Here is an 11,782-nt window from a genome sequence, read left to right as displayed (position 1 = left end):
AAATTGAGGTTACATCTTTTCAAATGTTCCTCAATTAATATATAAGAGATTGTTGTATAAAATTAGAATGCCCTAAGCGATCGGTTCATTTGCATATACCCCAGACCGGACTGGTCTATTGATGATGCTTTTAGTCGTACGAATGAATATACATATATTGTTATTGTAGGTGATTTACATTTTCCTTATATAAGAGTTTAATTATTGTGTGTTTTGTAATTGGAAACCATTTATGTTCATAGCTCGTCCTTGGTTGTGTTTCATCACATCCTTCAATGTATGGGATGGCCCAATGCCTCCTCCCATATTAACGTTTATGTTCTCCTGGTATGATTCTTCTTCCTTGTACCGTGTTTTTTATCTTAAAAATTAATATGCGATCGATGATTTTTCAACATCATAGTAACTTTCTCCATGGTTTAACCATACATAATAGTTACCTTTGTATCCGATTTGGTAAAGATGGTGAGATACAATTTTCACATCATGTTGGTTTTGGTTTTAACATCTTCCACAAAGACATAACATGATTTTTGCTCTTAGAAAGAATTTTGATTAGTAGCAACATTTATATCTTTCATAAACTCTCTGAAACAAAATTATGAATATGATCAATGTGTCGATGAATCCACTCTCTTGACTAAAATTAATAAAACATTGAACTCTCAAATTTATTCCACTCTTACGTGCAACATTCTTCAATAAAACCACTTAAAATATGTGAATGCTCGTTTGCTTTTTATAGAGAATAAATAGCCACATTTTTACCACATTTTACCAAGAATTTTGCTATAATCCTACCAATTTTTTTTTTTGCTATAATTTTTTACACGAAATATTGTGTCAAATTCCGAATATGTTTCTCCTTTTCCGCACTTCATATGACGGATAGGATCTCTCCTTCGGTGAATAGCCACAAAACTTGCCATGAAATATATTTCTGGCTCTTTTTTTACAAAAAAATAATATATTTCTGGCTCTTTTTTATGGTGGCAAAATCATGACTCATAATGCACTATTTGCTACATGTTTATTTTGTCACAAATTTTTCATCGTAGAAGTTTCGTGGTTAAACTGTGGCTATTTGTTGTCATGTTTTAGTTCATAACAATTTCGTGATTATTTTACCATTGATTACCACATTTTTAGTTTCTAGCTTTTTAGTGGCTTTTCAAATTTATCACAAAATTTCATGGTTATAACCGAAATCTTTTCTAATGTAGTTAAGAGTTTTCGCGACTCTGATTTTCGAAGTAAGTTCAACTAAGTTCATAACAACCTTAGTGTATATATGTCCATGTCTATACCTCTCTTCCTAGGAAATGTCGTGTCCATATTTCACAGTGTTATCTTATTATTTTCTTTTTCTTTTTGGTGTAAAATGTTAAGTGATATACAATTTTCTTATTTTATTTTTTGACAAACATTACAAAACTACAATGTGATAAAGAAACTCATCAGTTTCTTATGTTTGGCGAATACATTATTCTTTGGTGTAAATGCTAATTGTCGTATACATTTAAATTATATATAATATTTATAAATATGCACGTCTCCTTCGAAATATTCCATCTTAATTCACAAATACATATCACTCTCACCATCCCTTAAACCACAAATTGAAAAGAAATGTGCGCATATATGCGCTGAGAAATTATATCTGATCTAATATACAATGTAAGGAAAATTTCAAACTATAGCTCTCATACCAAACTTGGATTGGAAACTTGTTTGGAAAAAGAATCTCTTCTGAATAGTTCCAACTAGGTTTTGAACAACCACAAAATAAACAAAATGTAACTAATTGCGAGTCTGTGACTTGTGACATACGTCGCGTGGCTTCCTTCTTGTTTCTATGAAATTGTGAATGCGAATGCGACGACGGCCCTTTGTATTTTCCACTTTCTCCACAACCACGAGTTTGTCGGTGCATCTAAACTCCAAACCAACAACAATAAATAAATAAATGAATTCAAAAACCTAGAAAGAGAAATAAAACCTATTTCAAAACTGCACATATTAGATCTAGAATCGGTGGTCTCAGACTCTCAATTAATGGCGTAATAGTGCCAGCCAATACTAGTATAGTACCCTTAATTCATTAACCTAACAAAAAAAATTACAACCATTAAACATTTACGTGAATGACATGTTTATGGTATTTGTATATATATATAAAAAAGCAAACAACGTACGAAAATGGTTGTCGGTTATTCACAAATCCCACGAGTGTGCAACGAAGATTGGTATAAGAAAGTCATTATATTTTAAAGACACTACTAGATGCACGATCCACGAGTGGACCAATGCATGCTTAATAGAAAATAATTGTAAGATATCAGTTTTTATTTTGTTCAAAAAAATGTAGAGAAAATATAAAAACTTATTGATGCATGTGAGGATCCCGATCACACTCTACTAATACCACTGATTTTCCTCGTAATTACACTCGATGCCACTGTCACTGACCTAATCTTAGATAGAAAGTTAACTACCATGACACTAGACCTAATCCAAGCATGCTCAGGAAGCAAATTTATCGTAATCAGAAGCACAACTTTTCTTGTTGAACTCAAAATTGTAGAATATTTATATTTGTGATTAAAATACTCTTATTTAATATGTGTTTCAATAAGACAATCTCTATGTGAATAATCTTCAATAGTGAAAAGCATATTTCTAAAAGCTCCTAGTATACTATGTAGCGGTAAATGACCTGACGAAGATAAAGCTATGTCTTAGGTTTTACTAGAAAATCTAGAGCAATTTTATTGGAAAATGATTAATGATGATATAATTTAAGAAAAAAAAAACTTACATGTCTTTTACAAAGTTTAGAAAGTTAAGCTCTTTGTAAAATGCTGTGAAGTAGTAACAAAGTCTTGTGGAAAATTAGCTCTCTTCACAATCCTCTTCATGTTGCTCTGTAAACTCTGTTGCACTAACTGCTGCACTGCCCTCCTCTCATCACTCATCCTAATCTCACGATTCCTCTCTCTGCTCAACGAAGATGAAGAAGAAGAACATGTTATCCCATAGATCGGAGCCGACACTTGCTTCCCTTTGTCGACCGCTCTCAAGGACTCTAGTATCCTCGAAGCTCGCCTTTGCACCAATGGGCTTCCCACAAGCGTCAGCTCAAGCAACGAAGATTCAATACCCGCTTCGATCATAGCCCTCCGGCCTCCATACCCCTTGTGAGCCATCAACATGAGAATGTAAACCGCTTTCTCTTGACACTTCTCCGAATCGTTCCAGTTCAACACGTCGACCAGTATAGGAAACGCTTCGACCGCTTCTCCGACCGCTTTTCTTCCTTCCGACACTGATACCACGTTGGTCAAGACCGAGAGGATCCTCTCGCTGACTTCCATGTCTCCCAACGCGTTCAAGAGGAAAGGGACGAGGTCGGTTTCGAGGATGAACGAGACGTTTTGGTGGTGGATCGAGAGGTTGTAAAGAGCGCGAAGAGCGTCTTCTCTAGCTTGCGAGCTACTAGTTTTCAGGGCTCTCGCTAGGAAGATGATCGCTCCAGAGGAACCGATGATCGGTTTGTTCGAATCTAACGCGCTTAAACCAAGAAAGTTCGCGACGATGGCCTCGGAGATTGCTTGGTTAGGAGGAGGCTTTGACGATTCGATAAGCTTTAGCATTTTGTGAACGGCTCCTCCTCTAACAATGGCTTCTTTGTTCCTGAAAAAAAACAAAAAATTAAATTATCATTTTTTTTATTCGGTCCATTAGGCTTGCAAAAATAAATAAGGCATCAAAAGGAAGCTCGTTAGTTGTGGACTGTCGGACCGTTACAAATGGTTTTAATTAAACATGCAGTTGGAGACTTACGCATCATTGCCGATTGCGAGATTGAGAAGAGCATAGAGAGAAGCAATCAGATCATCTTCGTTTTGCGAATCGTCGATCATGCTAACGAGCGGAGGGATCGCACCGAGCATGGCGAGCGTCACTCTCGCCTCCGCGTCATCCTTCGCTAACAGCCTAACCTCACTAGCTGCCATTACTTTCTTCTCTCTCTCCGTCTCTTCCGCTTGTAAATCCTTAGCCACGCGTTTCAGAATCTCCAGCGTTTCCTCTTTCTTCGTCTCCATCTTCGTTAAGTTTAGCAGATCGCATAGCTTCTCTGATTTCGTCGCTAAATCATCCCCTCCGATCGTCGTTTTATCTTCGTCTTGTTGGAGTTCTCGCTGATGACGTGAGCTACCGCCGCAGCTGATGGCGTCCAGGATCAATCTGCGGAATGTCGATCTGGAGAAGGAGTTCAAGGAGGTGGAGGAAGAAGAAGCGGAGGGAATGCGGTGAAGGATGAGAGGATCTACATTGTTCCGGTGACACTTGGCCATTTTCGCCGATCAGCTCTATGCAGCTTGATGAAGGGGAGAGAGAGAGAGAGTGAGAGAGAGAAGAATTGTTCTGTTTTTATTTGGAAGCGAAAACAGAGGAGAAAGTAAATAAGCTTTATAGATTTTTTTTTTTTTTTATTAATTACTTGTCCTAAGCTCGTGTGAGCATTTTTTGTTTCGTTTGTTTGTTTACGTAAATTTCATATAATTAAAATTTAGGGCTACCTCCAAAAAATGCCAAACCCAATTACACAACACATGAGAAGGAAAAAAAACCTGTCACATGCTCTTGTGCTATGAGATCAGCATGAAAAATGTTATTACAAGGAGTAACAAAGTTAACGGCAAAAGAAGCAAAGACTGTAGGAAGAAAAAACACTGAACTGAACCAACAAGGATGAAAACGCTGAGCAGTCTTTTTTGGTCGGCCAAAACACAAATTAGTTGACTACAGTCAGTCTCAAACATCACTTCTCTACACACCTTTTTCCAGCAAACACTTGATGGATCACAAAAGAACTTCAAACTCTCGCTGTGATGGGGCCAAGCTCTTTACTGCACCTTTTATACCCAAGAGTCGAGTTCCATCATCAGCATCATCACATCAAATCCAAGTCCACTTACGTGCTTATTCTCATGTCAGATATTCATCAACTTGGCATACAACGGCGGAGGAAAAAGGGTGCACGCATACATACATCCTGGCGGACCTAGATGAATTATTTAACAGGTGTCAAACATAAAGGTCGTTGTTAAAAACATAAGTGAACTGGTTCAAATTTAGTAAATCTAAAAATACGAGGAGAAAAATAAAATTTATGGGCCTTTGATTGCAAGTAGGTCGGTCCACTCATGCCTAGGGCTGGGAAACTTAGTTACATGGTCTATTTCTCTTTAGTTTATTGACATTTTGTAAAGCGTAAAGTAACTTTAACCTTTAGACCATATGAATTAGTTGTTGAACCAGATAAAAAGATGGTAGACTAAATTGAAAGTTGAAAATTCAATTGTTTAACAGGCTAAGCCAGATGTATCAGATTGTTTCCCCATTAAAAGACACGACTGACATTTCAAAGTCACTAACTAATTAGTAAGCTAAACTATCCTTAATGAGAGTGTTATGCGCTCAATTAATGACCAGACAATAGAATTACTAAGAGAACTATAAAAAATAAACAAAGATTTCAATGTCGGAGGCTATTAAACAGAAGGGATCCGATTCAATTCTCGCGATATGAGAACGTGTTTAATTTAATTTATTAATTCGTTTCTCCGATTTGATTTTGTTAGCTTTCTCAAGTTCATCTCATAAAAATTAGATTAGTAAGAACATTTCTTTTGAAAATATATAAGAAAATGTTCTCAAGATTAAATTAAAAATAAAGTGAAAACCGGTTTTAGGAGAAAGTTATGAAAACCCAACAAACACTTGTCTCTTTTTTTTTTTTTTGTCAACAACACTTGTCAATTATAGATTAAAAATTATTTCAATACGTAGTTGTAAAAACAGTTTCTGTTAGAATATCAATTTCTTTTGTAATGAAAAGCTCTTCGGAGTTCTCGCCAACGAACTCTCCATGAATTATCATAACACGTTACTCACTGCTCCTAGTTTTAATTCAAAATGCTTATGGACAAAGAAGTAGGTGTGTTGCTTCTGTCGGCAGGAGATAAAACTTTTAAACATCTTCCATCCGCACGTGTCAGAAAACAGAGCTGAATCTACAGAACATAGAACAAAGAGTTACAAAAACGCTTGTTTATAGTATAATCAAGCTGCCATTTCCTCGATAGGAGCATTGTTCTCGAGCTTCTTGATGACCAATTTGTTGCTTGTCTGGTCAACATCGAGAAGGATAGTGTCCTCCTCTGCAAAATCTCCTTTCAAAACTTCAACAGCGATCTCATTCTCCACCATCTGTTGGATCACTCTCTTAACAGGCCTTGCCCCATAGTTGGGATCAAACCCAAGCTGAGAAAGAAGATCCACTGCTTCTTTCGTGTACTGAAGCTTTATTTTCTTTTGTTCCATCCTGTTCTTCACTCGTTCCAGCTACACCACATGGTTACAATACATCAAATACCAAACCAAATTTGGGGTGTAAACAAGTTAATAATTATAAATTACCTGCAACTCAACGATTTTGGAGATTTCTTTTGAATCTAGCGGCTGGAAGACAATGTACTCATCGATTCTGTTCATGAACTCTGGCCTGAAAGTTTGTCTTGCCAAGTCCACAACCTGCCGCTTCATCAACTCATACACTGCTTCTTTGCCGTCTTCACTGTTGCCGAGAGTCTCGAGTATGTGGTGGGATCCTATATTAGATGTCATAATCACAACACAGTTTGTGAAACTCACTCTCCTCCCTTGAGAATCAGTTATCCTTCCATCGTCGAGAAGCTGCAGCAGGATATTGAATACATCAGGATGGGCTTTCTCGATCTCATCGAACAAAACCACTGAGTAGGGTCTCCTGCGAACAGCTTCAGTCAACTGCCCACCTTCTTCATAACCGACATAGCCAGGTGGTGCACCAACAAGCCGCGAGACTGAGAATTTCTCCATGTACTCGCTCATGTCGATCCTCACTATCGCGTTTTCAGTGTTGAAAAGGTATCCGGCCAGAGCTTTGGCAAGCTCGGTTTTACCAACACCTGTTGGACCCATGAACATGAAACTGGCTATTGGACGGTTAGGATCAGAGAGACCGGCCCTTGAACGCCGGATAGCATCTGATACTGATTTTACAGCCATGTCTTGACCAACAACTCTCTTGTGGAGCACTTGTTCCAACATCACCAGCTTCTCTCTCTCTGACTGCTGAAGATTCGACAGTGGAATACCGGTCCACTTGCTTACTACCTCTGCTATGTCAAGATCGGTTACCTCTTCCCGGAGTAATGACTGTCCAGACTCTCTGAACTTGGTCAGATTTTTCTCAGCTTCTTCTAATTGGCGTTGAAGGGACATAAGTGTTCCATACTTGAGCTCGGCAGCGCGTTGTAGATCATATTCACGTTCAGCAGATTCGATTTCCAGGTTCACACGATCAATCTATAAAAACATAAAACAAATTTAGAAGGACATTAAGCAACCACTAAAAGTACTATACAAAGATTTGTACCTCTTCTTTAAATGAACGTATTCTAGTCATGAGAGACTTTTCTTGCTCCCATTGGTCACTGAGTTCTTTCTGTTTTTCTTTGAGAGCGGTCAAATCATTCTCAATCTTATGTAGCCGTTCTTTTGAGGCTTTGTCAGTATCGTTTTTCAAAGAAAGCTTCTCCATCTCCAGTTTGATCACAGCTCTGTCTATTTCATCGAGTTCAGTTGGTTTAGAAGTGATCTCCATCTTCAGCTTTGCAGCAGCTTCGTCAACAAGATCAATAGCTGAAACAGAAACAAACAGCCTTCCATCTTAATAAGAAACCAATGCCGCTCTCAGAGTGATTTCAAACAAGGTGCAAGTTGTTCATACCTTTGTCTGGCAGGAAGCGTTCAGTGATGTAGCGGTCTGACAGAACCGCTGCTGAAACAAGGGAACCGTCTGATATTTTAACACCATGGTGTAACTCGTACCGCTCTCTTAACCCACGAAGAATCGAAATGGTGTCTTCAACAGATGGTTGGCCACATAACACTTGTTGAAACCTACGTTCCAGAGCTGGGTCTTTCTCGATGTATTTGCGGTATTCGGTCAGTGTAGTAGCACCGATGCATCTCAGTTCACCTCTTCCAAGCATTGGTTTCAAGAGGTTGCTCGCATCCATTGCTCCACCGGTAGCTCCTACACAAGCGAAACAATATCAACCCCAGCACATTTCTAGGTCTTTCCAAGCTTAAAATGTCAATGCGATTATCTTTAGATAGGTAAAAGCATATTAATATGCACACTTATTGTTATAGTTGGTGGTTAAAAATAAAAGGTACCTGCACCGACAACAGTGTGAATTTCATCAATGAACAAGATTGTCTGTCCATTGGAAGCAGTGACTTCCTTCAGTACTGCTTTCAACCGTTCCTCAAAATCTCCTCGAAACTTGGCACCAGCAAGCAGTGAACCCATGTCAAGAGATATTAACTACACGACAAACCAACCAAGCCAAGAACATGTTATAATCTTCATCTCCCCCTTAGAGAAGAGAAAAAGGTAAAACAAACTGACAGACTAATTACAAAAAAGAGAAATTGGGGCAAACCTTCCTATTCATGAGAGGTTCAGGGACATCCCCTCGTACAATCCGCTGCGCCAACCTGAGGAAGAAGTTAAAAAATCCCTCGCTAAAAGTCGTCAGAAGATAGAGTAAAATCATTAGGTGCAAAAGGCTTCTTACCCTTCAGCGATTGCAGTTTTGCCAACACCAGGCTCACCGATGATAACAGGATTGTTTTTCGTCCTCCTGCACAATATCTGGATGCACCGCCGAATCTCATCATCCCTTCCAATGACAGGATCGAGTTTTCCTCGTCTGGCCATCTCAGTTAAATCATTCCCATACTTTTCAAGTGCATCATACTTTCCTTCAGGATCTACATACATGTGCAGGGTAACAAAAACGTTCAATGATGATGATGATACTATCTTTTTGTCACAGGCCTGACAAGTGTTAACTTACTTTGATCAGTAACTCGTTGACTACCGCGGACGTCTTTAATAACTTCCTTCAAGGCCTCCTCTTTAAGTTTCAGGTTCTTGAAAAACTCTTGCCCAAACCTTTTGTCCGAATAAAACGCCAGCAGAAGGTGTTCAACAGACACGTAATCATCTTGAAACTCCTTCTTATACCTCTCCGCGTTTTGCAACACAGTACTGAGAGACGACCCTAGCACCTGACCACTGGTATCACCAGTAACCTTACCCGTCACAAACAAAACAAAACAAAATAAAGTTAAAAAAAATCACGAAGCCTTAGTGAGAAAGAAAGCATCAAAAAGGCTAACAAACAAACAAACACCTTAGGCTGTGTAGATATGAAAAGGTCAGTAGCCTGGAGAACGGAGCTATTGTCGATCCCAGCCTTAGCGAATATCCTCCTGGCGAGACCGTCTTTTTGCTCCAAGAGAGCTTTCATCAAATGCTCAGACTCCACGATCTGCTGCTTAGAGACGCGAGCCGCGTCGAAGGCGTTGAGAATCCCTTCCCAAGCCATCTCCGTGTACGAGTTCTGATTAGTCTACATACATAAACACAGGACAAAATCATTCGGAAAGATTCAAACTTTCTCTGTGAAAATCAAATCGACGGAAACACGAAACCTGAGCTGCGGTGGCGGAGAAGCGGCGCGGGGAAAGGAATTGGAAAGGAAGAGGTAGCAGTTGTCGGCCATGAGCGATCGAGTTTGCGGCGTTTCCGGGAACTCCGATGAGGGGATTTAACCGGAGAAGAGAGGAGGTGGGAGAGGAACGCGATGTGAAGTGGTGAGCAGAGGCGGCGGAGATAGCGCGAGAGCGGAGGAGGAGAGAGGGTGTGGAGAAAGCGTTATACGCTCTGATGGCTGCAGAAGCGGACTTGGATAGTCTCCTGGACGCCATGTGAGGTTGTTGAAGAAGCTAAGGGGCAACGTGTAGAAGGGGTTTTTGGAAAGGCGACGGAGATTTTCGCTGGGAGAAGATTTTATGAGTTTGATTTTTTTTGGGGGGATGCTTGGAGAAGAGGCAAAAGAAGTGTGTAGAAGTATTATTTCCATCTCGAACCTTCCGATTTCAACACTTAACAATACATATAAATTGCGTTTTTCTTTCTAACTTATTTATACTTCCTCCGTTTTATTTAAGTGTCTTTTCGGATTTGTGAAAGTGGAACAATTAATTTTGTATACTTTTTTTATAAGAATATAATTATCTATACACCTAACCATATTTCAACTAATAAAAAAATAAATTAATAAATAAAATTAATAAATCTGACACTAAAAATCGAAAACAATACTTATTTTGTAATAATTTTTTTTTTCTACAAAAACACTTAATATAAAAAAGATGGACTATTATGTTCAATTTAATTTGATACCTCGCAAATCATTTTTTTTTTGTTGGTCAACAAGTGAAGACTAATTTGGCCAGGAAATTACATAAGGTTGGTTATTTATACGAGCCTTTTTGGCCAGATTGTCTACATGAGACAGTAGTAGTCTTCTAGGAGCATAATGTAAAGTATACATCTGGTTTTTTGATAATAACGGGCAATGTATTCCGGCATTGCTTTGAGTTTCTTCCTGGGAGGTAAATTGCACAATGCGATTGACCAAAAGCTGGTTATCGCGCACAAACGCCACATTCTCTCATAGGAGAAGCGTTTTATTTGCTGAACCGCCATTAACAAGGCTTGTTCTTCAGCTTGCAAAGCATTCTCTATAGGAGGAACTGATGTGCCACCTTGGACGGTAAGGGTGCCTTCTTCCGTCATGTTGTTGTCCCTACCTTGCAATTCTTGTTTCAACAATAACACTCATAAAACTCCATTTTCAAATACTAATCATCCTATTCACTTTGATATAATTTTATATGGTGACCAATGAACAACAAAGAATAATGCATTCCAGGTTCCTAAAAAAAATCATCATTCACAAGAAATAATTTTTCTTTCTCATTTCCTACCATTTTTTTTTTTGTAGAGAAATAAAGAACAAAATTATTTTTTTTTAAATTTGAGATGAAACAATCATTTATTCCTTGTTAAATTTGAGATGAAACAATAATTCCTTTTAATTTCTGCAATTTTATTCCTTTATGTTCCTTTTCTATTCGTTCCCTTTGTTTTCTGAATGGTCACCAGTCGGACCCCATCTGTTTGGATATATCAGATGCATTCAATTTAGATTATAAGTATTATATATTTGTTGATCAATTTATAAAGTACACATGGCTGTTTCTTATGAAAACCAAATCACATGTGGCTCAGGTCATTCTTTATTTTCAAGTGTTTCTCGAAAACGATTCAAAATAACCATTTTCAAAACAAAAACGTAGTCCGCGTTCTTACCTTGCCACCAAAAGCATTATTCATCACACTATACCACCACACACACACACCTCTAAACATAATAGTGTCATAGAACACCATATAGTGGAACACATCTTACACTAGTTCAATACACATGGATTCCATACACTTATTGGAGCTATTCATTCGTTGATGTGATGTATCTCATCGACTATTTGACATATCTTTTCCTTGCACATTCATCTACCATTCAACTACATCCAGATGACACGAGCTACAACAAATTGCACACTTTCTGATGTATTCGCTATCCTTGAATTTGGCCATACAACAGTAACAAGTCTTGTCTTGATATTCCAAAAGAACAGGGAAACATAAGTTGAAAAAACATGTGCACATATAAAAACTATTTTAACGTGTGTTTAATTATGAAAAATATAAAATACACAATTCTACAGCTGACAATGCTACATATTC

General features: G+C 38.2%; 2 protein-coding genes across 2 annotated transcripts; both read right to left on the bottom strand.

The window, feature by feature from the left end:
• Positions 1–1,612: 1,612 nt before the first annotated feature.
• On the bottom strand, positions 1,613–4,430 carry LOC106309964 (U-box domain-containing protein 7). Its single transcript, XM_013747139.1, has 3 exons — positions 3,844–4,430; positions 2,819–3,693; positions 1,613–1,933 (listed from the first exon to the last, which is right to left on the bottom strand). Exons 1-2 carry the CDS (start codon positions 4,356–4,358, stop codon positions 2,835–2,837), a joined length of 1,374 nt encoding a protein of 457 aa, XP_013602593.1. The 5' UTR covers positions 4,359–4,430; the 3' UTR covers positions 1,613–1,933; positions 2,819–2,834.
• A 1,559-nt stretch (positions 4,431–5,989) lies between these two features.
• On the bottom strand, positions 5,990–10,040 carry LOC106312198 (chaperone protein ClpB4, mitochondrial-like). Its single transcript, XM_013749616.1, has 10 exons — positions 9,619–10,040; positions 9,318–9,536; positions 8,979–9,216; positions 8,697–8,892; positions 8,562–8,616; positions 8,293–8,443; positions 7,841–8,149; positions 7,487–7,752; positions 6,487–7,416; positions 5,990–6,411 (listed from the first exon to the last, which is right to left on the bottom strand). The coding sequence occupies exons 1-10, from the start codon at positions 9,892–9,894 to the stop codon at positions 6,130–6,132; spliced, it is 2,922 nt and encodes a 973-aa protein (XP_013605070.1). The 5' UTR covers positions 9,895–10,040; the 3' UTR covers positions 5,990–6,129.
• Positions 10,041–11,782: the final 1,742 nt, after the last annotated feature.

The sequence above is a fragment of the Brassica oleracea genome, chromosome C8 (assembly GCF_000695525.1).
Source record: "Brassica oleracea var. oleracea cultivar TO1000 chromosome C8, BOL, whole genome shotgun sequence".
In the NCBI taxonomy this organism is placed as follows: domain Eukaryota; kingdom Viridiplantae; phylum Streptophyta; class Magnoliopsida; order Brassicales; family Brassicaceae; genus Brassica; species Brassica oleracea.
This window is presented reverse-complemented; position numbering and strand designations above follow the sequence as displayed.